This window comes from Callospermophilus lateralis, chromosome 17 (genome assembly GCF_048772815.1).
Source record: "Callospermophilus lateralis isolate mCalLat2 chromosome 17, mCalLat2.hap1, whole genome shotgun sequence".
NCBI classification, from domain to species: Eukaryota; Metazoa; Chordata; class Mammalia; order Rodentia; family Sciuridae; genus Callospermophilus; species Callospermophilus lateralis.
In genome coordinates, this window is record NC_135321.1 from 21619117 (window position 1) to 21640829 (window position 21713).

General features: G+C 41.0%; 1 protein-coding gene across 1 annotated transcript in view; it reads right to left on the minus strand.

The window, feature by feature from the left end:
- The window catches only part of Dcc (DCC netrin 1 receptor), a 1060049-nt gene extending 1043670 nt beyond the window's left edge, over positions 1–16379 (minus strand). The window contains exon 1 of the mRNA XM_076836991.2: positions 16289–16379. Within this exon, the coding sequence (XP_076693106.2) occupies positions 16289–16379 (91 nt within the window). The remainder of the gene's footprint in view (positions 1–16288) is intronic.
- Between the last annotated feature and the right edge of the window lie 5334 nt (positions 16380–21713).

The following is a 21713-nucleotide window of genomic DNA, read 5'->3' on the forward strand; positions in this document are numbered from 1 at the left end:
ACAAAGCCTACAGCAGCAGTCTACCAGAGAAGTAGTTGCTTGGCAAGAGATGGTAGTTACCTTGGGATGCGGAAGAAGTCCATTAGTCAGATGTGTGCCATGTGCAGGTGCTAAGCAGAGGACAAATGTTTACGGCACACCTGCTGGGACTCCCATGATTATGTAAGGGAGGCACTGAAAGGGGGAGCAAAGACCTGTTTTAAAGAGCACTGGTGTGATCATGAGGAGGAATTTAAATTATATACATGTTGATTTCTGTGACAGGACTAATATAACACTGGCATAATCATAGGAATGCTTACCTCATGATGGGTAATATGCTACATAATTTATATTCATTTTCTCAAATCGTTTTATAAACACTCTCTGAATTAAATATTATTTTTCTGCTTTATAGACGAGAATACTCAAGTACAGAAAGAGGTAGAATACTTTGCCATGATTCTGACATTTAAAAAGTTCCAGGACTGGGGTATAAACTAAAGTCCACCTGACTCAAGATCTAACCCTGAGCTCAAAGACTAGATCAATAAGCAGAGAGCTACCATTATTAATACATTCATTTAATAGTTTGGGTTATAATCTGATATAACTTGATTTAGTTGCTTGCTCAAATTGCTCCAGACTTCGAAATGAAGAGCTTTTTCCATTAGCTCCTATGTCCGTTTGACTTATTCTATCATTGTAGGTTTTATCTTTTCTTAAAAAGAAAACAAAACAAAAAAACAAACAAGCAAACAAACAAACAGGAACTGCTGGCACTAAAAGATACTTAAAGCTTATCTTGTATATGTTTTGCAAAAGTTCTAGAATTGGCTATATCTCCAAGGAGCTCTGATTCCTTTTATTGGAGAATGGTTAGAAATCAAGATCTGGGTGATAGGTGGCATTGTATGTTTAGTATACATGCTTCCAGGGAATTTAAATAATGGACTACCCTTGCTTTAAAAGGTGTCCAATATATACTGGTGAAAACATGGAATAAATTCCAGATTTGGGTTTTGTCCTTCCAGAACAAGTAATTTCTATGTGATCTTAAGTACATAACGGGCTGCCAGTTTTCACAACCTCATTAAGAAAACATGTGAGATGATTTAACTATTCTGCTCACTTGAGAGAGGTACTGGGGGATGAATCTATATAATCAGTTTGAAATAGAGCAACATTATCATCAACATTCATCAATTATGAATCATCACAACCTTATATGACTGAACATTTTGGGAGAAACGACAAAGGAAATGTTAAGTTGCACATTCTGGACTGGGTTAGCTTCCCTTTTGCTGTAAAATGTACAGATAATCTTTGATGGAATAACACTCTTGATGCATTAGTAATAAAGGGTTTTGGCAACCTGAACCCAAATTCACTATACATTTTGAAGCTGTGCTGAAAGAAAAAAGATGGAAACATTAATTTCCAGCAGAGACTTACTCAAGCCATGCAGGGCCCTAAATTTGCTTTCTCAGCTACTAGATTTCCGAGTTTGAAATGCAGTGCATGATGGCATCTGTCCTTTACTGAGCAATTTGTCCTTTTGAGACCTCCCTAAAATTATTAGGAAAAGCCTTGCAGGCAAAGCCTCTTCATGCTAAAATTACATTATTTATGCTACCATAGTTATTTCTCAGATGACCTTGGAACTTCTCTTTCCCTTTTCTTTCCAGACTTTCTCTCTCTCTCTCTCTCTCTCTCTCTCTCTCTCTCTCTCTCTCTCTCACACACACACACACACATACACACACACACACACACCCTTACCTTCTTGGGAAGAGGCTAGAGTGTCCACATAGGAACATCCTCTTCTCCTCTCCAATTACCTTGTCCACCAGTCTCCACCCCTGCTTATTCATGAAGTCTTGCCAAAGCTGTTCTCATCCTCTCCTCCATCTGTACCCCACTCATTTGGTTCTCAATAATATGATAATATTTTGCCTTTTGAATCTACTCATCTTTTCTTGCATATTTAAGTGCCTAGGTCCTATTCCTTAATCATTTTTGTTAACTCAAAAAGGATTATAGCAGCTTATTTGTATGCTTCTTATATCAAAGGGATCATTAATAAGCACCTGTAGATTGAATGGATTAAAATAGAAATAGTTTAGTGCTCACGGTAAAAATATTTAGGTTAATGCATTTTTTAAATGTCATATATTCTGCAACTTTTTCCCCATTTTAAGAATAAGAACCTTGAATCTTCATGAGGGTCCTCCAGTTAAATCTTGATAGAGCAGAGACTTCCTTCCATGATGTCCAATAATGCTTCATGGTGCCTATTCTTAGATTCGTGATTTGGAGCCTCTCTGGGACCCTGTTTCTTCATCAATAGAATGAGAGACACATGTCAAACAACCACTTGGGTCATTTGCTGCTCAACAATGCTGTGAAGTATAAGTTGTATTGCTCTCATCCAAGATGTCTTTCTTATCTCCTGGTCATCTCTTGGCTTCCATTGACTTCAAAAAAATAACATTTTAACTTTCTGACACATCCAAGTTCTCAGGAATGATTTTTCTGAGCAAACACAGAGTCTATCCCTGGAATTACTGTATAGTAAGTAATTATTCACTTATTTTACTTTATTCTATGTTCAGACGTGTGTAGAATTAGAACCAGGGCTTAAGAAGAGAGTGAATTTTCTAGACTTCACATATCTGCATTTTAGTATCTGCAGGATTTCCTTGATTTTCAGTTCCTCACAAGCACTCTGGAAAGTCACCAATAAAATTATTAATAATAGCATGCAGAGAAAAAAAACTCAAGCACAAAGAAGGGGGAAGTAGAGAGAAAAGTAAAACGGAATTAAAACTCTCTGTAGCTAAAAGCTAAGAAATTCTGAAATTTTCCATATCTTTATCTGAGCTTTATAAGGCTCATGCACAAGAGTAACATCAGATTCTATGCAAACCTGAGAACAATCATCATAAGGAAATCAAGTAGTTAATAAACTCTACTACCCACAATGGAACACAGAAGAAAAGTGTTAAGACATGATGTCACCAATAAGTACATTATCATACCATCTTCAAAAGACAGCCTGATACTGAAAATGAGCTGCTTCTGACAAAACCCCTTCGGTTTGGGGTAGCAACTGTGACTCTGCCACAGGATAGAGGGTTAGGCCTCAGTGACCCAGGTATCATGGCTATGGTTCAAGTCGTTTCTGCACCTCCAATCAGGCACCCATCCTCTCTGGACTGTTGGGACAGTGCCCTCCTACTGAGCCTTGCTACCACCCCCAGATATTCATCCCTCCCTGTGGCTAACAGTGTGGAGCCTCAGGTATCACTGCCTTACAGAAACCCCCAGGATTCTCCCCGCCCTCATTTCCACCGTAGGGACCTAATTTAGGGTGATGAACCATACAGTCTATCTGAGACTGTCCTGTTGCTAACTCTGTAAGTCCTGCTTCCTAGACAACCCTTGGTTCCCGGCAAACCGGAACTCCTGGTCACTCTCTAACTGCTCTAGCACCCAAGGCCAGAGCAACGATGCTCTCTCATCCCATTTCTTTGTGTGCATCCCCCTCTCTGCCTAGGATTTTGTTCTCCCTGTCTTCACTTCATTCTTTCCTGAGGATTGATTAGATTCCTTTTCCTAAGCTATAATGCACAAGCGGCATTTTTCCCTGAGAGGCAGTTCACCCCTCTATAAATAGAATTTGACTCTGGGGGGAAAGACAGCAGCCTTACATAACCTTTCACAAAGCCCTACTCATTTTCTACCAGGACCAGAAAGGGCCTACAGTTCAGGAGCTAAGCAGAAACTTCTCTCACCAGGGGGAACACTAGTGATTTTCATTCAGATTGATCTGCTAGCACAGCTGAGCCCCAAGTCCTCTTCTGGTCGACTCTGATTTGGAGCATGCCAGTTAGAGCTCATCTCTCTGCCAGGCTGTGCAGAGCACAAGCTTCAAACCCTCCCACTGAGCCAGCTTTACAGCTTTTTTTCTGTAAAGCTTGACTCTTACGTATAAGCTACGCTCCCCTCTCCAGCCACAGAGGCCCGGGCAAAGGAGAATTTGGTCTATTTATGCCCTAAAGACTATTCCCAAAGGAAGGCAGGGTTCAGGGCAAGGCCAGCCCCTCCATGGTTTCACTTGGAGAATGTGGGTGCCATTGCTCTCAGCACAGAGTTGCTGGCAGAGGAGCCCAGGGCTCCAGGGTCCCTTTCAGGTTCCCTGAATCTGGGTAATTTTAAGAAAAAAAGAGAGTGGAGAGGGAGAAAAATACGGAATGAAAACCAACAGACCCTTTTAAAATGTGCCATCTTATCTTGAATGTTGGTGAGAAAAGAAGGGAAGAGGCAGATGAAACACCCAAAGCACAGTTTTAAGCACATTTTAATCTCAAGGAAAATGAAACACATGATTGACCTCCGTGAAATATATTACCTACTCAACCTCAAACCAGAAAACGGTGTTGGCACAGTTTTACCATTGTAAGACAAGCTCCCGAAGGCCAAGCCCTCCAAGAGACTTGAACTAGCCTGCACAGAAGGGGAGTGGCTGCAGGGCTCCTTAAAATTGTGGAGGGGAAAGTTAGTCCCTAGTGCAGTGTTTCTTTGTCACCTGGGGTTTAATCCCTTTGGTCTGGTCATGACTTGAGTGTCAGCATGCCCCTGAGTGTCTGCATTTGTAACAAGCTCCCAGGTGATGCAGGTCCAGGCAACATACTTTGAATAGAAAGACCCTAGGACTCTGGTTCTCAAACTTAGCTACATGTAGAGTCAACTGCGAGGATTAAAAAGTCCTTGAACCCAGGCCCCACATCAGAGATTCTGAATTAGCTGGTATGAGGAGGGCATAAAAATTGATACAGAGTCATGATGAGAGACACTCCTCTAGAGAGATGACTCTGGGAACAAATTATACATGGTACTGAAACAAACCAAGAACAAGCTTCTAGGTGTTCATGCTGAGTGGGTGCTGGATTGACGAGTGTGTCGGAAACGAATATGGTTAACCAGGAGAGAATTAATAAGAGATGATGGTTTAGGTGCAGAATCCACAGGAGACTTGCTATGGGCTGCCAACTTTGATCACTATTACACTGTGTCGGGACCTTTTAGCTGGACCTATTAGCCTGTAAATCCAGCTAAGGCATGAACCAGGTCCCGCTATTTCATGTGGTTGGTTTTAAAATTGCCACTGGAGTCTGACCATCTTATTTTATTTCTAAGTCTTTAAAACTACAGCAATGGAATTGAGGATTCTAGAGTGACCTCCTGCGCTTGTGAACGTTTTTGTTTGTAGACTATCTCAGAATTAATGTATCCCATATTAAGATCATACTAATAGTAGATAGCACTTATGAAATATTTATTGTTAGGTCATTGGAATAGATATTTTACATATCTAACTGCTGGAGTGATGTTATCTCTGACTTAGAGTGGGGAAGCAGAAGTTGGGTTTGTGTCCATTTTACAGGTGGGAAGGTTTAGGTCCAGTAAGTTTAAGGCCTTAATCAAGACCACTAGTCAGCAGGCTTTTCTACCTAGCTGTTACCTCTCTCATTATGACCAAAGACCCAAAGACCATGGGACTATGGGACTGGTTCATCTGCGGAATTCAGCAGCTGAAGGCAGAGTGACTCAGCGGAATAAATGGTGCTGGGTCCAGTGATATGGAAAGGTCACAAATCAATGACTTCTGAATGAACTGCAGCTTTAACGCAGAGAGAACACTTATCATATCTTACAAAGTAGTTCTGTAGAGAAAACGTAGAGGAATGGAACGTATTGCAGAGAAAAATCATCTATCATGGTTTTCAAGTCTTAGATTTTGTTTCCTTTCTTAAATCACCAAGAGCCATCAGGCACACAGTTTGCAAGAGGCCACAGTAAGAAGAAATGCCCCCACGCCAATCCTACTTCTCCAGACAGCCGAAGTCCTATCTCCCTCTGCTGGGTGACTGTGGTCAGAGTGGAAGGGGCCTGTTGCAAGAGTAGTGTTTGCCTCACTCTTTATGTTTTTTGAAGTCTCTCTCCCTAGACGAAATTACTTATGTCCACATGACCCCAATCTAAACACTCAGGATACATAGGCTCCCCAATTCACATCCGACAGATGAGAAAATCAGCGCAAAAGCTGTTTATGTAATTTGCTTAAATTTTTAAATGACTGTGCTGACATTATAGAAAGCTCCTTAATATGAACTCATTCAATTTATCCAACTAACATTTACTGAGTATGAGAAGCTTCTACTGGTGAGAGGATCTTAATGTGTTACCACACTATTATGCTTAGTACTCCTGGCACAGATAACATGCATATTTGGGGGGTTCACTATCCTTCCTCGCATCACAGGGCCTTGGCACCCACTTTACTTAACCTGGCTGTCTCTCCCCTTTCCCTTCCAGAACACCTCCTTACCTAAGTTAACTTATCCTCAGGCATCAATCAATCACAGCTTCCACAGGAAACCTTCTCTGTTCTGCTTTTTGGATCTCTTTCTTGCAAAAGTTTCTTTCCTTTAAAGCTTTAGCTCATTTGAAATTATGAGTTAGTTAATATGTTTACTTAATTAGCATGTTTATCTCACTGGGATGAGTTCTGCCACCACCTTAATACTCTTCCTGACACACTCAATGAGTAGAGGGTAAAGGGCCATGGAAGAGAAGGGGTGTATTTATAATAACCAGCAGTCGGATCTGCAGGGGAAAAAAACTATAATGTCCACAGTTTCTTCATTATTACTACATCTATAGCTTGGTTTCAACATGATTGACAGCTCTTTACACCCACTTGCTTTTTTTTTTTTTTAATTCCATCAATCTAAGAATACAGGGATGAGAGAATTATCTCCCTCAGACCATCTGGCTAATATTAATATATTAATGATATAATGCATAAACATTGTAGTTGATATTTTGCAGTCTGTCCCACTTTGTTTGTATTCTTTTTTTAATGAGCACTTTGTTCAGCCTTGTAACCCACTTAGCTGTGTGTGTGCTTGTCACCTCTGCTTGAAGATGAGCCCTTGGAGGGCAGAAATACTTTGAAACTTTCCATTTCTTTTCTCGTATCACTGGGCAAATGCTCTGTAACTAATACCTTGACTCGAATACTTGATCTTATTTGATCCTTACAGTACCTCAATGATTATGTAAGGCATTGATAGTCCTACCTGGAAAATGAGAACACAAGTTTGGGGAAACAAAATGTGTATGGCTGGCTATACCACAAATTACAGACCATGCTGAATCTATATTTTATAATGCACGACTTGAGAGTTCTTACTTAGAAGAGCACATTAAATTTGGGGTCCTTGATTACCAGAAAGATATAAACAAACTAGAGGGAGTTCAGGTAAGAAAAGTAAACATGATTAAGCTTCTGGAGGGGTATGAGGAAGGATTAAATTAACTAAATATTTATAGTCTGACTAAGGGAAGACTGAGGAGGAAGGCAAGCATGATTGATAGCTAGAATTATTCAATGCGTCAGCACAGAAGAGACAGAGTCACTAAAAAGGAGGAAAAGAAACCAGGAGCCAGACACAGGATTGCAGGGAAGAATATTTAGAACAGGACTATCTAAGATGAACTGTGAAATAAATTTTTAACAACAAAAACTGATTCGGTGCTGAAAAGTTTCCCAAGGGAAAGTTAAGAAACAATCCCCGGAGATGTCTCAAATCAGCAAGAGAAAATAACTAGAAATTGTCCTGCGGGGAACAGCTCTGCCCAGACATTAAACATGAAAGGGAAAGCTTTGCAGATTTTCTCTCTAATTTATATTCTTCTGGGATCCCACGAGGCTGAGGAAAGATGTGGGAACAATGGATTGAGGACTGAGTGCCGGGGGTTGGCTTAGATGTCACAGCCTTGACTCACATCTCTAATGAGTGGGCACAGAAGGCAACCCGTCAGAGAGCCCACTCCAAGCTCATCCAAGGCTTTATTTCATCCAGGGACCTTCATTAACCTGCCCCATGGGAGTAGGTGAAATGATAATGAACCCAAACGAAAACTGGAGAGGAGGGTGCACATGTGCAAGCAAAGAGGTCCCGCTGATCCTCACAGTCAGATATGCCATCAATTCAACAAGGATCTTGGGTCTATGCATTTTGCTGTGTTAGAAACACAACCAAGATCAAATGGTGAGAGTAGGGCTTTTAACTCAGGTTTGGTGTTTATCATGACTCAGTCATTCTTTGGTTTCATTATATTCAAGGGATTCATAGCGTGCCTCCAATTAAGCCTGGCACCCCAGCATCTGTTTCACTAAGAGTGAGGCTCTACATGGACAAAGAAACAGGATAAGTCAGAATAATGACAAGGTAGGGGTCGCTCTGTATAATCAATAATCAATCTTACAGTGGCTAAGGATCTTGTTTCTAGACCAAAATCAGAGTACTTTGGGAAGATGTTGAAGTAAAGCCTGGGCTAAAGTGAACATGATACAGCATTAGGTGACAACTTGCTACAAGTTAAGACTACTAAGGACATCTGTGCCTGAAGGCAAAAGGTTGCTCAGTAGGAGAAACAAAATAACCACCAATAGTATTCCCATGTAAAAGCAAATGGATGCTCAATTGAAGAAACAGAATGACAGAATTATCTTGCTGAAATCACAAATGGCCAACAAATTTATGGGAAAAAAATGTTCAATTTTATTAGCAATCAGGGAAATGCAAATTAAACCCATAATGAGATGTTAATTCACATCCACCAGATGAAGGCAAATTAAGCAAATGAAAATACCAAGTGTTCGTGGAGACAAGAAGCAAAGGGGACTTTCATATGTTCATGGTGGGGGTTTTAATAGATGTGATATGTCATTGCCTTCTAAAACTAAAGATGACTAAGCAAGTCTACCACTAGGTATGCACCTTAAATATGATGGCAAAGTTTTACTGGGGAATATGTATAAGAATGTTCAAAGCAGCATAATTGACAATAGCAAAGTTTTGAGTTCCCAAAGTCTATCAATAGTAAAATGGATAAAATTGTGGTTAATTATTACCAAGGAATATCATACAACAGAGTGGTTGAAATGCAGTCATACACATCCATATAGATGAATCTCAAATGCTTAATGCTTAGCCAAAATGCAGGTCATTATATCTCTTTTATCACAACCAAGTACAGGCAAAGCAAAATAGCATACTGAAGATGCAATAATCTGCGACAAAACTCTACAGCAGACAGCTATTCATTATCACAGAGATCAGAAAACTACTAATGGGCTCATAGGTAATTGTTGCATTATTTTTGTTATGATTTTTAACATATATGTATGTAAAGTTCATAATTTAAAGAAATCATATAAAGTTGAAACCAGTAATATAACTAGAATTGATCCAGTCCACACTCTCATTTAATAAGAAAAATTTTGCTGCATAAAGAACAAATGGTGTGCAAATTAATATCAAATTTCAGAAATGCTACAAACCCAGTAGTTAAAATGAAATATCTCTATCAAGTGACTCTATCAAGTGACTCAGGTCCAGATTTAGACCCAATCTTACTTTAGATCCAATCTCAACAAAACTTTATCTCCTATTTCTTAGTCAAAATTAAAACAGAAACAACAACAATCTCAGAAAAAATGAAAAGCAGAAAAAACAAAATCCAACAAGATTTTGGAGAAGTTTCAGCTGGACATAAGGAAGTAGATAAATGTATCATAAAATGTATTTTATGAATCCAAAATAAAGTTCTTAATAAAACAAAATTAGCAGTCATGGTCATTTCATGGAAAAAATAAACATCTAAATGATGTAGTACTTTCAGAAATCATCCTGATAATATCATATCATATAATAAATGAGTTACAGTGACACTATGGGTCTATGAAGAACGGGTTTAAATCATATTCTACATACCTCTTAAAAGACAGTTGAGTGGAGAAGTATTTCTAAAAGACAATGGTGAAATTTGTGAAATCTAAAAATATTGGGGCTTCACCAGAAATTCAGTTACTAAGACCAATGGCTTGAGTTAATAATATTTATATTATCTGCTTAACTCCCTTATTCTCTTATAAAAAATGTAAATGTGGTTTCAAGAACATTTTAGATAGTCAGAATATAGTTATATTGATAAGACCTCTTATTAGGTCACAATTCACTTAGTTGGTATTTTCATTAGATCACATCATAAAGATTCAATTAATTCAGCGGAACACTTTTGTCCTAGATACTCTTAAGAGTAGCCCTCTGGCAAGAACCAATATTGAAAGGATGAGTAAAGGACAAGGAAGAAACCTCCAGATTGCAACATCACTGTTCAGTTCTGTCACAAGAATCATTGTGAGTGGTCTTGGAGAAGGTCTTCCAACATGGAGGATGTGAAATGACTAAGCAAGAAAGAAGTCACAGAATTTGGATTTGATAAATTAAGCTAAAGCATATAACAAAACTAAGAAGTAGTTTATAGGTACTGGGCTCTGAGAACTTAGCAGAAAAGAGAAACTCTCCCACTCAAGTCATGCCCTAGCTATAGACTTGAAAAATACGATCAATAAATACAGAATGATTTGTGTGTTTCCTGGTTAGACTTTCCCTCAAGAAATGAGAGTTGTGAGTAATATGGTTGTTTGGAACTATTCATAAAAAGCAATATGTGCTGGTATGACTATTGGCAAATTACCATTAATAATGAAAAGAAAGGCCTATTCAATCATATGCATTATTATGTATTTCTAGGCTATACCATTGGACATAGTTTAGGCATTTCTAAACTATCACGGAAAACATTTTTACTTAACAGTCGAGTTAAAGGGGTTTGGTTTTAAAACCTCAGGCTAAAATTTGTCAAAGAACTTCAGAGCACTATAATAATTTTGGTCATCAATCAGCCAACCTGTATTTATTCACATTTGCACAGTGCAGAACCTGAAAAATATAAGATAAGGAATCAACACTCTCGTGTGGGAGAAGCAAAAGTGTGATACTAAATTGTGCTGCAATTTACCTGAGTGCTGCAATTATAAAGGTGCATAATAATTTGCATTTTATTTTTTGCTATTACCCACTTGGCATATATAACATGTCATTTTATCTTGCATATTTTTTATTGGCCTGCAGGGAAAATCTGAGTTGCTTATCCTTTCTTATTGACAAGTTAAATTTCACTTTACCTGAGATCTTGTATGAAGGAATATATCTAAAATACATAGAGCAATGCCATGCTATGAAAATTATGGTGACATTAAGAAATACTCTGATTTCTGGGGGAAAAAAGTAACTTTGAAGAAAATTAAAGTTCTGTTATTCTAAGCGGGTAACACCTTTGTGAACAAATAACCTCCCTTAGCTAAACTAATACCCTATAGCACTCACTTTGGTCTCTACTTAAAATGGGTGAGCTCTAGAACTGCAATAATTCTTCCTGAAAGGCCACAGGTTTGAGTCTACTATGGTAACAGTATGACTTAGCTGTTTTTAGAGTGTAGCTTAACTCTCCGCTGGGGGTTGGGCGGGGGACATCATAAAAATTTAAAATTTTGTTTTCACAGCAAAATCCTATTACCTTGCAAAATGTTCCACAGCATGTTAAACATAGTGCCCAGTGTGAAGGACTTCCCTGGGCTGCCTCCAATGGGGCAGTACTGATGCTGTATAGCTTAGAGAGGAGCTGTGGTCCTTCAGGGGCAGGCATGGAGAAGAAGCAGCCACAGGAGATGGCTGCACGTTTCACTGGGCATTGTGTCGATATTTCATCCAGTGTGCTTCAATCAGAAGTTAGTGAGATCCCAAGCTAGGATTCATTAAGGTGTAACTATTGTGACAACTCATAGAACTCTTAAATCCTTTTCTGCAGAATTGTAATGGAACAAGGAGAGAGAGAAGACGAAAAAGAAGATGCCGTTTACATTCTATGAATTGTAAATGTGCACAGTACTTACCCTTCCACTTTAGGGATTACAGTATTTTTCCAGAACCAAGTGACTTTTTATCTTTAGTTAATTAATCAAGCAATCCTCAGCGGGTTTAACTCATTATTCTTTTTACTCAAGCAATGCTAAGGTTTCCTGAAATTCATGTGAAATTTATGCATATGGTTCATCTAAGAGATTATCATCAGAGATAGATTAATCCATCAAAAATTTATCATTAGAGCTGGTATTTGTGTAACAAATATCCAAAGAGAGCAATGTGATTCTAGTTTGATGTGAGTTTCTGACAACACTGTGGGCCAGAACTATGAAAACTGGAGAGAGCTCTAGCCAGGCAAGAACTCAGTCACTAACTCAATAAAAACTGTCCTTACACAGTGAGGGCTACCACGATTAACCCCAAAATTAAACATTTATAGGAGAAAGCATGGGGGTAGAAATCATCACTTCTTTGTGTATATGTGTTTTGGTTTTAGTTTAAGACATTGCCCTTAAACTAGTTTAAGACACTTCTTTCTTTTCTTATCATTATACTGAGTGGAAAAAGCATGAGGAAGAAGTTTAGAATGGTCAATTCTCCAAAAAAATATAGTAAGAATATTTGCTAAGTGTAATCTTAGGGCACATTCTGTCATAGAAAGAGATCATCATTTTGGAAACTTCAGCACTGCCTTCAAACAGGCAGCATGAGGTGAAACTTACAACTGTTTTGGCCAGGAAGTCTAGATTTAACTCAGGGCTTGTTTCCAAAGGACAGTGGTCATACTGGATTAGATGACCTGACTTGGTGCACCTGGAAACATCCCAGGAGCAAACCACTCTTGCATTTGAAGAATCCCAGACCCTTGGATCCATGCAACAGGAGATGCAAGCCAGGAAGCAGGAGCACTTCTCTCATAAAAAATGCTCAACAAACAAATGGAGTGCTGGGATTCCCTTAGAAGGCGCAGTATCATCTCTTCCCTCTCCAGAAATAAGTAAAAACATCCCCCTCCATAAAAGAAAAAAAAAAGGAAAAAGAAAAATCATGCCCCCCAAACTCTTGTCAAATGTCCTGCTGGCCTGGAAAACCATACTGCAGCCTGCAAAGAAACGTACTTTAGGAAGAAGTTTCAGCAGAAGTCCATTCAGGAATTTAGAACTGAAGCTGTTCCTTCTCAATGGAAACAAGGAAGTTTGCTGAGAGGTTAACTTGCCAGGGAATAAATGTAAGTCAGACACACTGAGAAGTTATAAATCTCTCCCCAGGAAAAAAAAAAAATGCCTATCAGCAGTTCAAGCCAGCCCAGCTTTTAAGAGCATTAAAGCAAATGCACTAAACCTAATATATTCACACATAACACATGTGGTGGCCGTTTCACATGCTTCATAACTCAGAGGGCAGCTGCTGCTGTGTGGGAAATGGATACTGTGACAGGTCACTGGTGATTTATACTGCAGCACTCAACAGAGGAGTGGACTGCTGGCCTGCCCAGGGGCACTCGGGTCCTGCCATGCTCCCTCCACTTAACAGCACACCCAGATGGAGGAAGTGACCTGATTTGGTTGGGTGGGTAAAAAGGTGGTAGATGGGGGCAAGCAGCAAGCCTTACTGCAGCACATCCAGACTACATAAACTTATAAACTATTTCAATAGAATACAATACAAACATACTTGAAGAATTAATTAATTGATGGGTATACCTCCTATTTTATTCATTAACATCTATCATCTACAATTCCCTTCTTACCTGAGATTCCGAGACTCTACTTGATGCCTCTGCCTGGGACTCATGCCAAACATAGAAGATGGCATTTTACAAGAGCCTGCTAAAAGCCACGGTCCTCCGACCACAGCATCAAGTTCTCACCTTATGCTGACAGTGTTCAGGGATGCCCTCAGTTGTGCCATAATAATCCTGCACAAATCCACAGCAGCTTCAGACTTTACCTAGAAAGTGGGAAAGGGTCCCATGCTTTGTGCAAGTCTCTGTAATCCTTTGTTACCAATCAACAAAGTCTTTTAAACACTCTGCTGAATGGGAATTACACTACTGGTAAACTGGAGGCTTGGCCTTTTTAAGGGCACCTCCTACTGGTCCTTCCTTAGAGTGAACTATGCTTTCTTTATCACCAATTCCTACCATGTTCCCAAAGAGTGGATTTTACTACTAAGAAAAAGGTGACACTCAGATTAATGAGCAAAGATGACCAGAGTGATTTGACATAGCCATATCTCTAATGTGCACAATCCTGTGTCCTGGGACCTGTGCAAAGGCCACCATAATTCATTTGCAATTAACAGAAATGGATTTAGAAGCCTAGAGAAGTTTAAAGATAAAGATGGACAAGCTTATCCATGGGCATATCCCTTGTATTATATATTTTCATCTGCTTTTCAGGCACAAATTAATCTAAGAAGGTAAACTTTTAAAAAGAAAAATAAAGCAGTAATAAATGATGACAACTCTCTAGACAAGCAACTTAAGTGGGAGGGGGATATTCAATTCATTTAGAGATTAATAAAACATATATTAAATCCATCGCCATTCATCTATCTCCAACCTTTGCCAGACAAAAGTCACTTGGGAAATGGCTTTAAAATACTGTCATGTAATGGACATTGTCCTTTTTTGTACACCTTGACCAATGCAATATATTCAGCCAGGGCATTTCAGACCTTCAGTCCCCTTTGGTTCTGCAGACTTCCTACCTAGCAAGGGATGCCCCCTCTGAACTTCCCCTCTGATGTCCGTGGCCTCCCAACCTTCCAGAAAGAGCGCAAGTCCATTTTCTGTACAGAGGCAGAGTTCTACGCCTCGCCGCAGCATCTGCGGGTCGCGAGGAGGATAATTTTTAAAGACACCTATTTATTACAGAGAGGATGGGCTCCCTGGCCCACCTTCCTTAGGAATAATTGCAGAGGACAAAGCTCTGGAAGAGAGAAGCCCGGGAGGAGGGAACCAGCCCGAGGAGGAGGAGGGATCCTGGGCATAAGAGCGCGCGGCTGCGGGTACCCGCGCATCACAGGCGCGTGCGCATACACACACACACACACACACACACACACACACACACTCAAGCTCGCTCTTTCTGGCCAAACGAGGGTGAGGATGGAGTGCGCGTGCACGCACACGGATTCCTGCCCGCGTGTGGCTGCGCCAGGCTTTGGCAAGCTTCAGGCTGGCTGGGCGTTTGACTGCCTCAATCCCTAGCGACCATGAAGAGGCGCGTTCTGTGCTCCAGTTCGCAACCCTTGGCCACGCAGCACATAGCGGGGACAAGAAAGACAGAGCTTAGGACCCCAGGGAAGCTGGGGACTTGACCACTCAGATTTGATCCTTTTCCCTGTTAATTTTCAAGGATCAGGTTGGGGCGCTCCTACCCAAAGCCTGGTCCCTTCCTGCACGTTCTTTTCTTGTGGATATGGGAAAAGGTCGTTTCCAAAGGGATTTGAATGTTCAGCCAGCGGCTCTCCTCCCCACTAGGCCTGCCCCCACTACCCCAGCGCCGGTCTACTTGTGGTGAAGTTCCGCAAAACGAGTGAACCTTATAATGTGTCACTTTGCTTTTTTTTTAATTCTTTTGGCCCCAGGTCTGTATTCGAAGACTGCAGCAGCCTGGAGCAGCCTTCGGATCCCTCTTTCTCCGGCTTTAGCTCAAATCCAGTCGCCAAACAGTTTTGCCATTTTCAATTAGAAACTGCGTTTGCCAAGTACCAGGGCCAGGGGCTGGCTCCCCAGAATATCAATCATATGGAGTTTTGGAGGTATCCTGGAGATATCTGGAGACTTAGCTGGCGAACTGCATTCACCATTAAAAATAAAATTAAAATTAAAATAACCTAAAACGTACCTCCCTCCTTCCTGACAACTCTGCGCTTCCTTGGGTACCAAGGTCCCCTCCTCCGAAATTACCCAAACATATTAGCTGTCCCTTTTCAGATTTTCAATCAGCAAGTCCAAAAATCCAAACCAGGAGGCGCATGTATTCACATACAAACGAGTCAACCCCACCAGCTACATCCCGCACAGACTTCCTCAAAGACCCCTCAATGTCCTCCTCCTCCGCTGCTCCTGGTTCTCCAATTCGCCTTCCCCTTCACAGGTTTCTAAGGCTTTAAGGAACCAACACAGTTCCTTTCAACGACATCCCCATCACCTGTCCCAGTCAGACCGCTCTCCAAACCAAGCCAAGTATTTGCAAAAGCAAAGATGAGAGAAGCACTAGATTTTTTAAAGAGCGAAGAGGCGCCCCTCGCCCCCGCCGCCAACATCCTCCGCCCCCAAGGAGGGGGAAAAGTCTTCTGTCTTTTATCATCTGCGCGGAAATGGGGAACAGAGGGAGCTCCGAATATCTTTTTATTTTACCTCCACCCTAATTCCACTCTCGCCAAATGAAATGAGAAAGGAAAAGGGGTAAGAGGGTGGGCGAGCGACGAGAAGAAAGAAAAGAACCTCTTACCGGTGACTTGAAGATGCGCGCTGAGCAGGGAAGCTCCGAAGAGTACAAAAGCCAGCTTGGGTACCCAAACACATCCAAGACTATTCTCCATATTTCAGCCAACACCTTCGGGGCCGGGGGTCCTGGGCAGCGGCGGCACTCACACACATGCACTCACACACGCATGTACACATGCACACACACGCGCTGAGCCCCTTCGGCTTCCTCCTCCTCCTCCTCCTCCTCCTCCTCCTCGTCCTCTTCCTCCACCTCTTTCTCCACCTCCCCTGTGCCTCTTCTGCCTCCGAAGCCTTTTTCCTTGTCCACTGAGGGAATCAGCAGCAAAAAGAGGCAGCAAAAAGTTCCATTCGGTCCAAGAGATTCCGAGCCCGGGTAAAGTAACTCAAGGAGAGGGAGGGAGCAAGAGAAGGGAAGATAGCTTTCGGCGGGGCTTGCAAGTCATCAATAAACAGAATATCCAGGAGGGACCCAGAGGAGAGGGCAAACAATCCTGTGACTGGGCTGGGCATTAAAAGGTTGAGGCTGGTTCCATGTCGTCGGTTGGGTCAAGTCGAAGAGGAAAATCCGCGCGAGAGCTGGTGATGCTGTTCGTTTTGCTTCCAAGAGCTAGGGGACCAAGGGAGGAGAGGCGGGGGGCTGCGGGGTGGAGCGCTCTCACTTGTTACTGGGGTGTCCGCCAGCGGTGTGTGAGCTGGGAGTTGGAACCGTACTATCCATTGATCCGGAGAAGTGAAGGGCTGGAAGGGAAAATGTGGAGACCGGAGGGAAACGAACTGGATCAGGCAAAGATTCCACGCGAAGGGGGGTTGGGGGCAGAGAGACGAAGGCTTAGGGAAAAAAAGAGCGGACGGAGGAGGCTTCCAGCAGCTGCATTCGCCTGGTCTACATATCAATGCGCAGGGATGCCCTCTGCGGGCCAGGCGTGGGAAGTCACTTTTGTCAATGAAACCAGCCATCACCGTGAGCGTGTTTTGCAGCAATCATTTCTGACACTCAACATTCAGGAAATTATCTTTATATGACTGTGAAACCTAGGTGGGTGTTTAAGCTAGGGCTAGTGGCCAGGGTGTTTACTTCTTTCCTTGCCCTCAGCATTACTTAAAAGAGAGGTTTTCATTTGGGGGAAAAAAAAAAAAAAAGTCACCCAATGCAACTCTCTTCTAAAACTAGTGGAAAGATGAGATCCAGAAATACAATGACCAAATCTCAGACAACTGTTTCCTGACATAATAGCTAGTGTCCTCTTTGTGTAAAAGATCTTATTTCACCTATCTTCATTCTTTTCCAGATGTGATTCAACATATTTAAAAGTACTAACCGTGTTTCCTATGTTCCACATATACTGTGTACTGATGACTCCTAGGAAACATGGTCAGGAGATTTAGTGAGATTCACTCACTATCCTCCAGGGGTTTTTTAATCAACTGAGAGAGGAGCATAAATGGATAATTATAAATTATCATGATAAACACACGATGGTCTATGTAATAAGGAAGTGCTATGGGAGAACAACAAAGACATTTCTTCAGTCCCTGGATATGGAGTGAAGTGTGCATACATACACACACACACACACACACACAGAGAGAGAGAGAGAGAGAGAGAGAGAGAGAGAGAGAGCGCACAAGCAAGCAGGGTGTGAACAGAAATGAACTTTCAGGAAATTGTTTTGAGTAACTTTTATAACTTGTCTCTACTGCAAGATCTCCAGTGTCTTTGAGCAGAGAGGTTGTATGTCTTTCATCTTTGCACTCCTCACACATGCTAGGGTGAAACTTGGATAACACACATGCCATATATTTTTGCTGAACTGGCAAACTTGGAAACCAATTAATTTGGGCAGAAAGGATGATGAAGAGACGCGCCATTTTGGTTAATGTTTTTTTGTTTTTTGTTTTTGAAGATGTTCAGCTGAACTTTTCTCATTCCTCATTGTGTTACATTATTCATTTTTCTCTCTTCTGCACATTTTCTTGTCCTCTCAAATTCACCAGGGGGTGAGAGGATAAAATGTAAACATCTATTTAGAAAGGAGGGGGGGCATAAATAATATGGATCAAATCACCACCAGGAAAATTCCCATGACATTAAAACTGGACAAGAGTGTTTCCAATCCTTAGTCCTGTCCATTTCTTCCTGCTATGGAAAAGCAAAAATAAGATGTACCCTTTAAGCCAGAACTTTCTGAAGAAGGATATATACTCGTTTTGTTGTTGCTTTTGGTTTGTTTTGCAGTGCTAGGAATGGAACTAAGAGCTTCCTGCTTGCCAGGCAGACACTCTACCACGGAGTCACATCCCCAGCCTGGAGCTCAGGTTCTTTGGAGTGCAATGATACTCTCTGTTGACCCAAAATTTCTCAAAACACCCAAGTTTCTATTAGCTGAATATATGGAGGTCTCTGAAAGTGCAAAGTGTTTTAATTGAGTCCACTGAACTTTCTAGGAGATCCCTGCTAAAAACCTTCAGGGAGTTTGTGAACATTCAGAAATTTTATGAAAAATGATTGGCTCTGGGCACATGCCATTACTCACCTCCCTGAGGTGAGTTTGGTGATCTTTAGCTTTCCTCAGATGAGCAAAATGAGTTCAAACCTCCCCCCTGCTGAAACTGTAAAGAACCATTAGATAAGAGGGTAAGGATGTGAGAAGAATTGCCATCTTCCTGAGAGAACAATAAAGTCCATTCTTTCCCACATCAGTAAAAAAGATGCCCTCAAAAAGTGGGAAGATAGGAACCAAAAGTGTCCCATGTCACTCACATCTCTTTAAAGGTACCCTGTTCAGCTTCACACCATGAATCTTGCTAACAAATTACTCTTCACTATGGTCCTTAACTGATGTACCCAGAGTAGTACAGACCATCAGTCCACTGGGCAATGATCTTCTAGAAAATATCCATTGAATACTCTTTGTCTTAGATGCTCACGTGCTTCTAAAACTGAGAGTAAATGACCGTTGCTTTTATGCTCCTACCCAGAACTCTTCCTCCACCTCAGATGACTTCAGCTTGATTTTGGAGTCTTCTCTTGGAAACAACCTTAATATTTTCTGACTCAAATCTCAGGAGTTTATTCTGGGGAGACACAGCACTTCCTTATCCCTCCTCTCAGAGGTGTCAGACCCACTTCCCACCTGGCTTTCTCATCAGGGAAAAAGTAAACCAAAATATAAGCTAGGAAGAGGAAAGGAATGGGAGTCACAGAAAGCAGTTTAGTGTAATTGATGGTCTTCCTATAACCCAAGACAGTTGAGAGCCCCCTTTGATAATTTAATATGGTGGAAAAACATAGGGGATTCAGACACAGTTTTGAGTTCTGAAGACAAATTCATCAATACTTTCATTTCTTCAAATCACATATACCCTAAATTATATGTGTTTCTGTGTGGGTGTGGAGGGAGGTATCAGGAAAAGTGTTTTGATTTGTTTTCCTGAGTTTAACCTAAGATTAGCCAAATTAAAAGTTTGTAATTCATTTTAGAGATCCCACTTTGGAACTATATTTCTTGTTCTACCTTAATTCAGAAAATTAATGATATTTATCTATTTGTGCTCTGCCAATATTGTCAACTGACTTTGGATACCTTCAAAAAGATATTTTAGGAATTTATTGACAAAAGCAATAACATCTAGTCAATGGTACATATTAGGCTATGAATTTTTTTTTTTACTGAATGTCAAACTATGTGAACAGGACAATGTGATAATCTACCAGTCAATCATTTATTTTTAAATAGCTATTATGTTAGACAATTGATTTATGTACTGTCCATGTACCACGTGTGAATTTAAGTATGATATAGTCATTGTCTTTGGCTAATTTATAATCATGAGATGAAAGGATGTGTTTTAGTTGACATTGGTTTGATTTTGATTTCCCAGTTGGTTGGTTGCTTATTTGGCTCTGAATACCTTATTCTTCATTTTGGTGGTAGTTTGCGGTGAGAGTACTACCCCTCCACATTTTCAACCACAAAGTTGAGAAGTAGGTCCCAAGTCACTTTAGCCTGTCCTGATTATGATGATAAATTCAGAGGTGAGCCCACCAGCCCATCAGAGTGAAGGAGACATTTGCTGAGGCAGACAGGATTGAGACCTCATGGAATCTCAAGGAAGCACTGCTAGGAGAAACCCTCCCCCCAGACTGTAGAAAAGCATGAGCTTCAGTGCTGATTTATGAGAAATCCTGGCGTTTTCATTAAGTTCCTCTGAGGAACTTGTAGTCGACAAGGTCCTCACTCCACCATCCTCCCCCACTCCCCCATGCCAATATCCTAATCCTCAGAACATGTGAATAGGTCACCTTACATGAAAAAAGGGATTTTTCAGATGTGACAAAATTGAGGACCTTAGAATGAAGAGATTATTCTTGACTACCCAGTGAGTGTCTTTAGTAAAAAAGAAGGAGGAGACAGAAAGTCAAAGACAGAGAAGGAGAGGTGACATCAACAGCAGGGGTCAGGACAGGGTGATTCCATTGCTAGATAGGACCATGAGTCCAAGAATGCAGGGATTCAGCCTCTGAAAGCTGCAGAAGGCAAAATCTGATTCTTCCCTGGAGCCTGCATGAGGCACAGTCCTGCTGACCCCTTGACCATGGTTGTGTCACACTGATTCTACCTATGTGACATCCCTAAATAGAAGGTCATAAACTTGTGGTGTTTGAAGTCACTAAATTTTTGGTAGTTTGTTACAGGAGTAATGGGAAGTCAGTACAGATTTTGATACCATGACATAAGGGTACTGCCATAACAAATTCTTAAAAATGTGTAAGAAATATTGGAAATGGGCAAGAGGCAGAAACTGGAAGAATTTTAAGAAACACGAGAGGAAAAAGCCTAGATTGCCTTGAATTGACTATTGGCACAGATAGGGACACCAAAGGTGTTGCCATTGAGGAATGAGATGAGACACCTTGGTTATAGAGTGATGGGAAATTTAGCTTTATTGTGTCTAACAGTTTCGTGTGGAGCAAAATTTGCAAGTGATGAACTCAGCTATGCACTGAGAAGTTTCCAAATTGTTGAAGATGTGTCCAGATTACTCTTTGCTGTTTAGATTAAAATATGAAAAGGGAAATATATAACATGGGAAGGGCAATTATGCATAAAGAACCAGTGGTCAATAATTTGTGAAAGTTTCAATCTATTCAGGTGACAAAAGACATTGAAGTGAGAAGATCTGTGATCAGGAAGTAGGCCTGGAGAGAAAGCCAAGACGAGACAGTCTCTTTGGCTCATATATCAGAAAGGTTAAAAGGTCAGAATATGTAGTACCATGGCAGGCGCTTTGAGTAAAGTAGGCATGAGACTCATGGATCCTCTTAGCTGTCTCAACTGAAACCAGAAGTACCAAAGAGATTATCCAGGAAAGGTCCATGGAGGAGCCACTTATTCAATGGAGTGAATACTCAAGATATTTGTGGG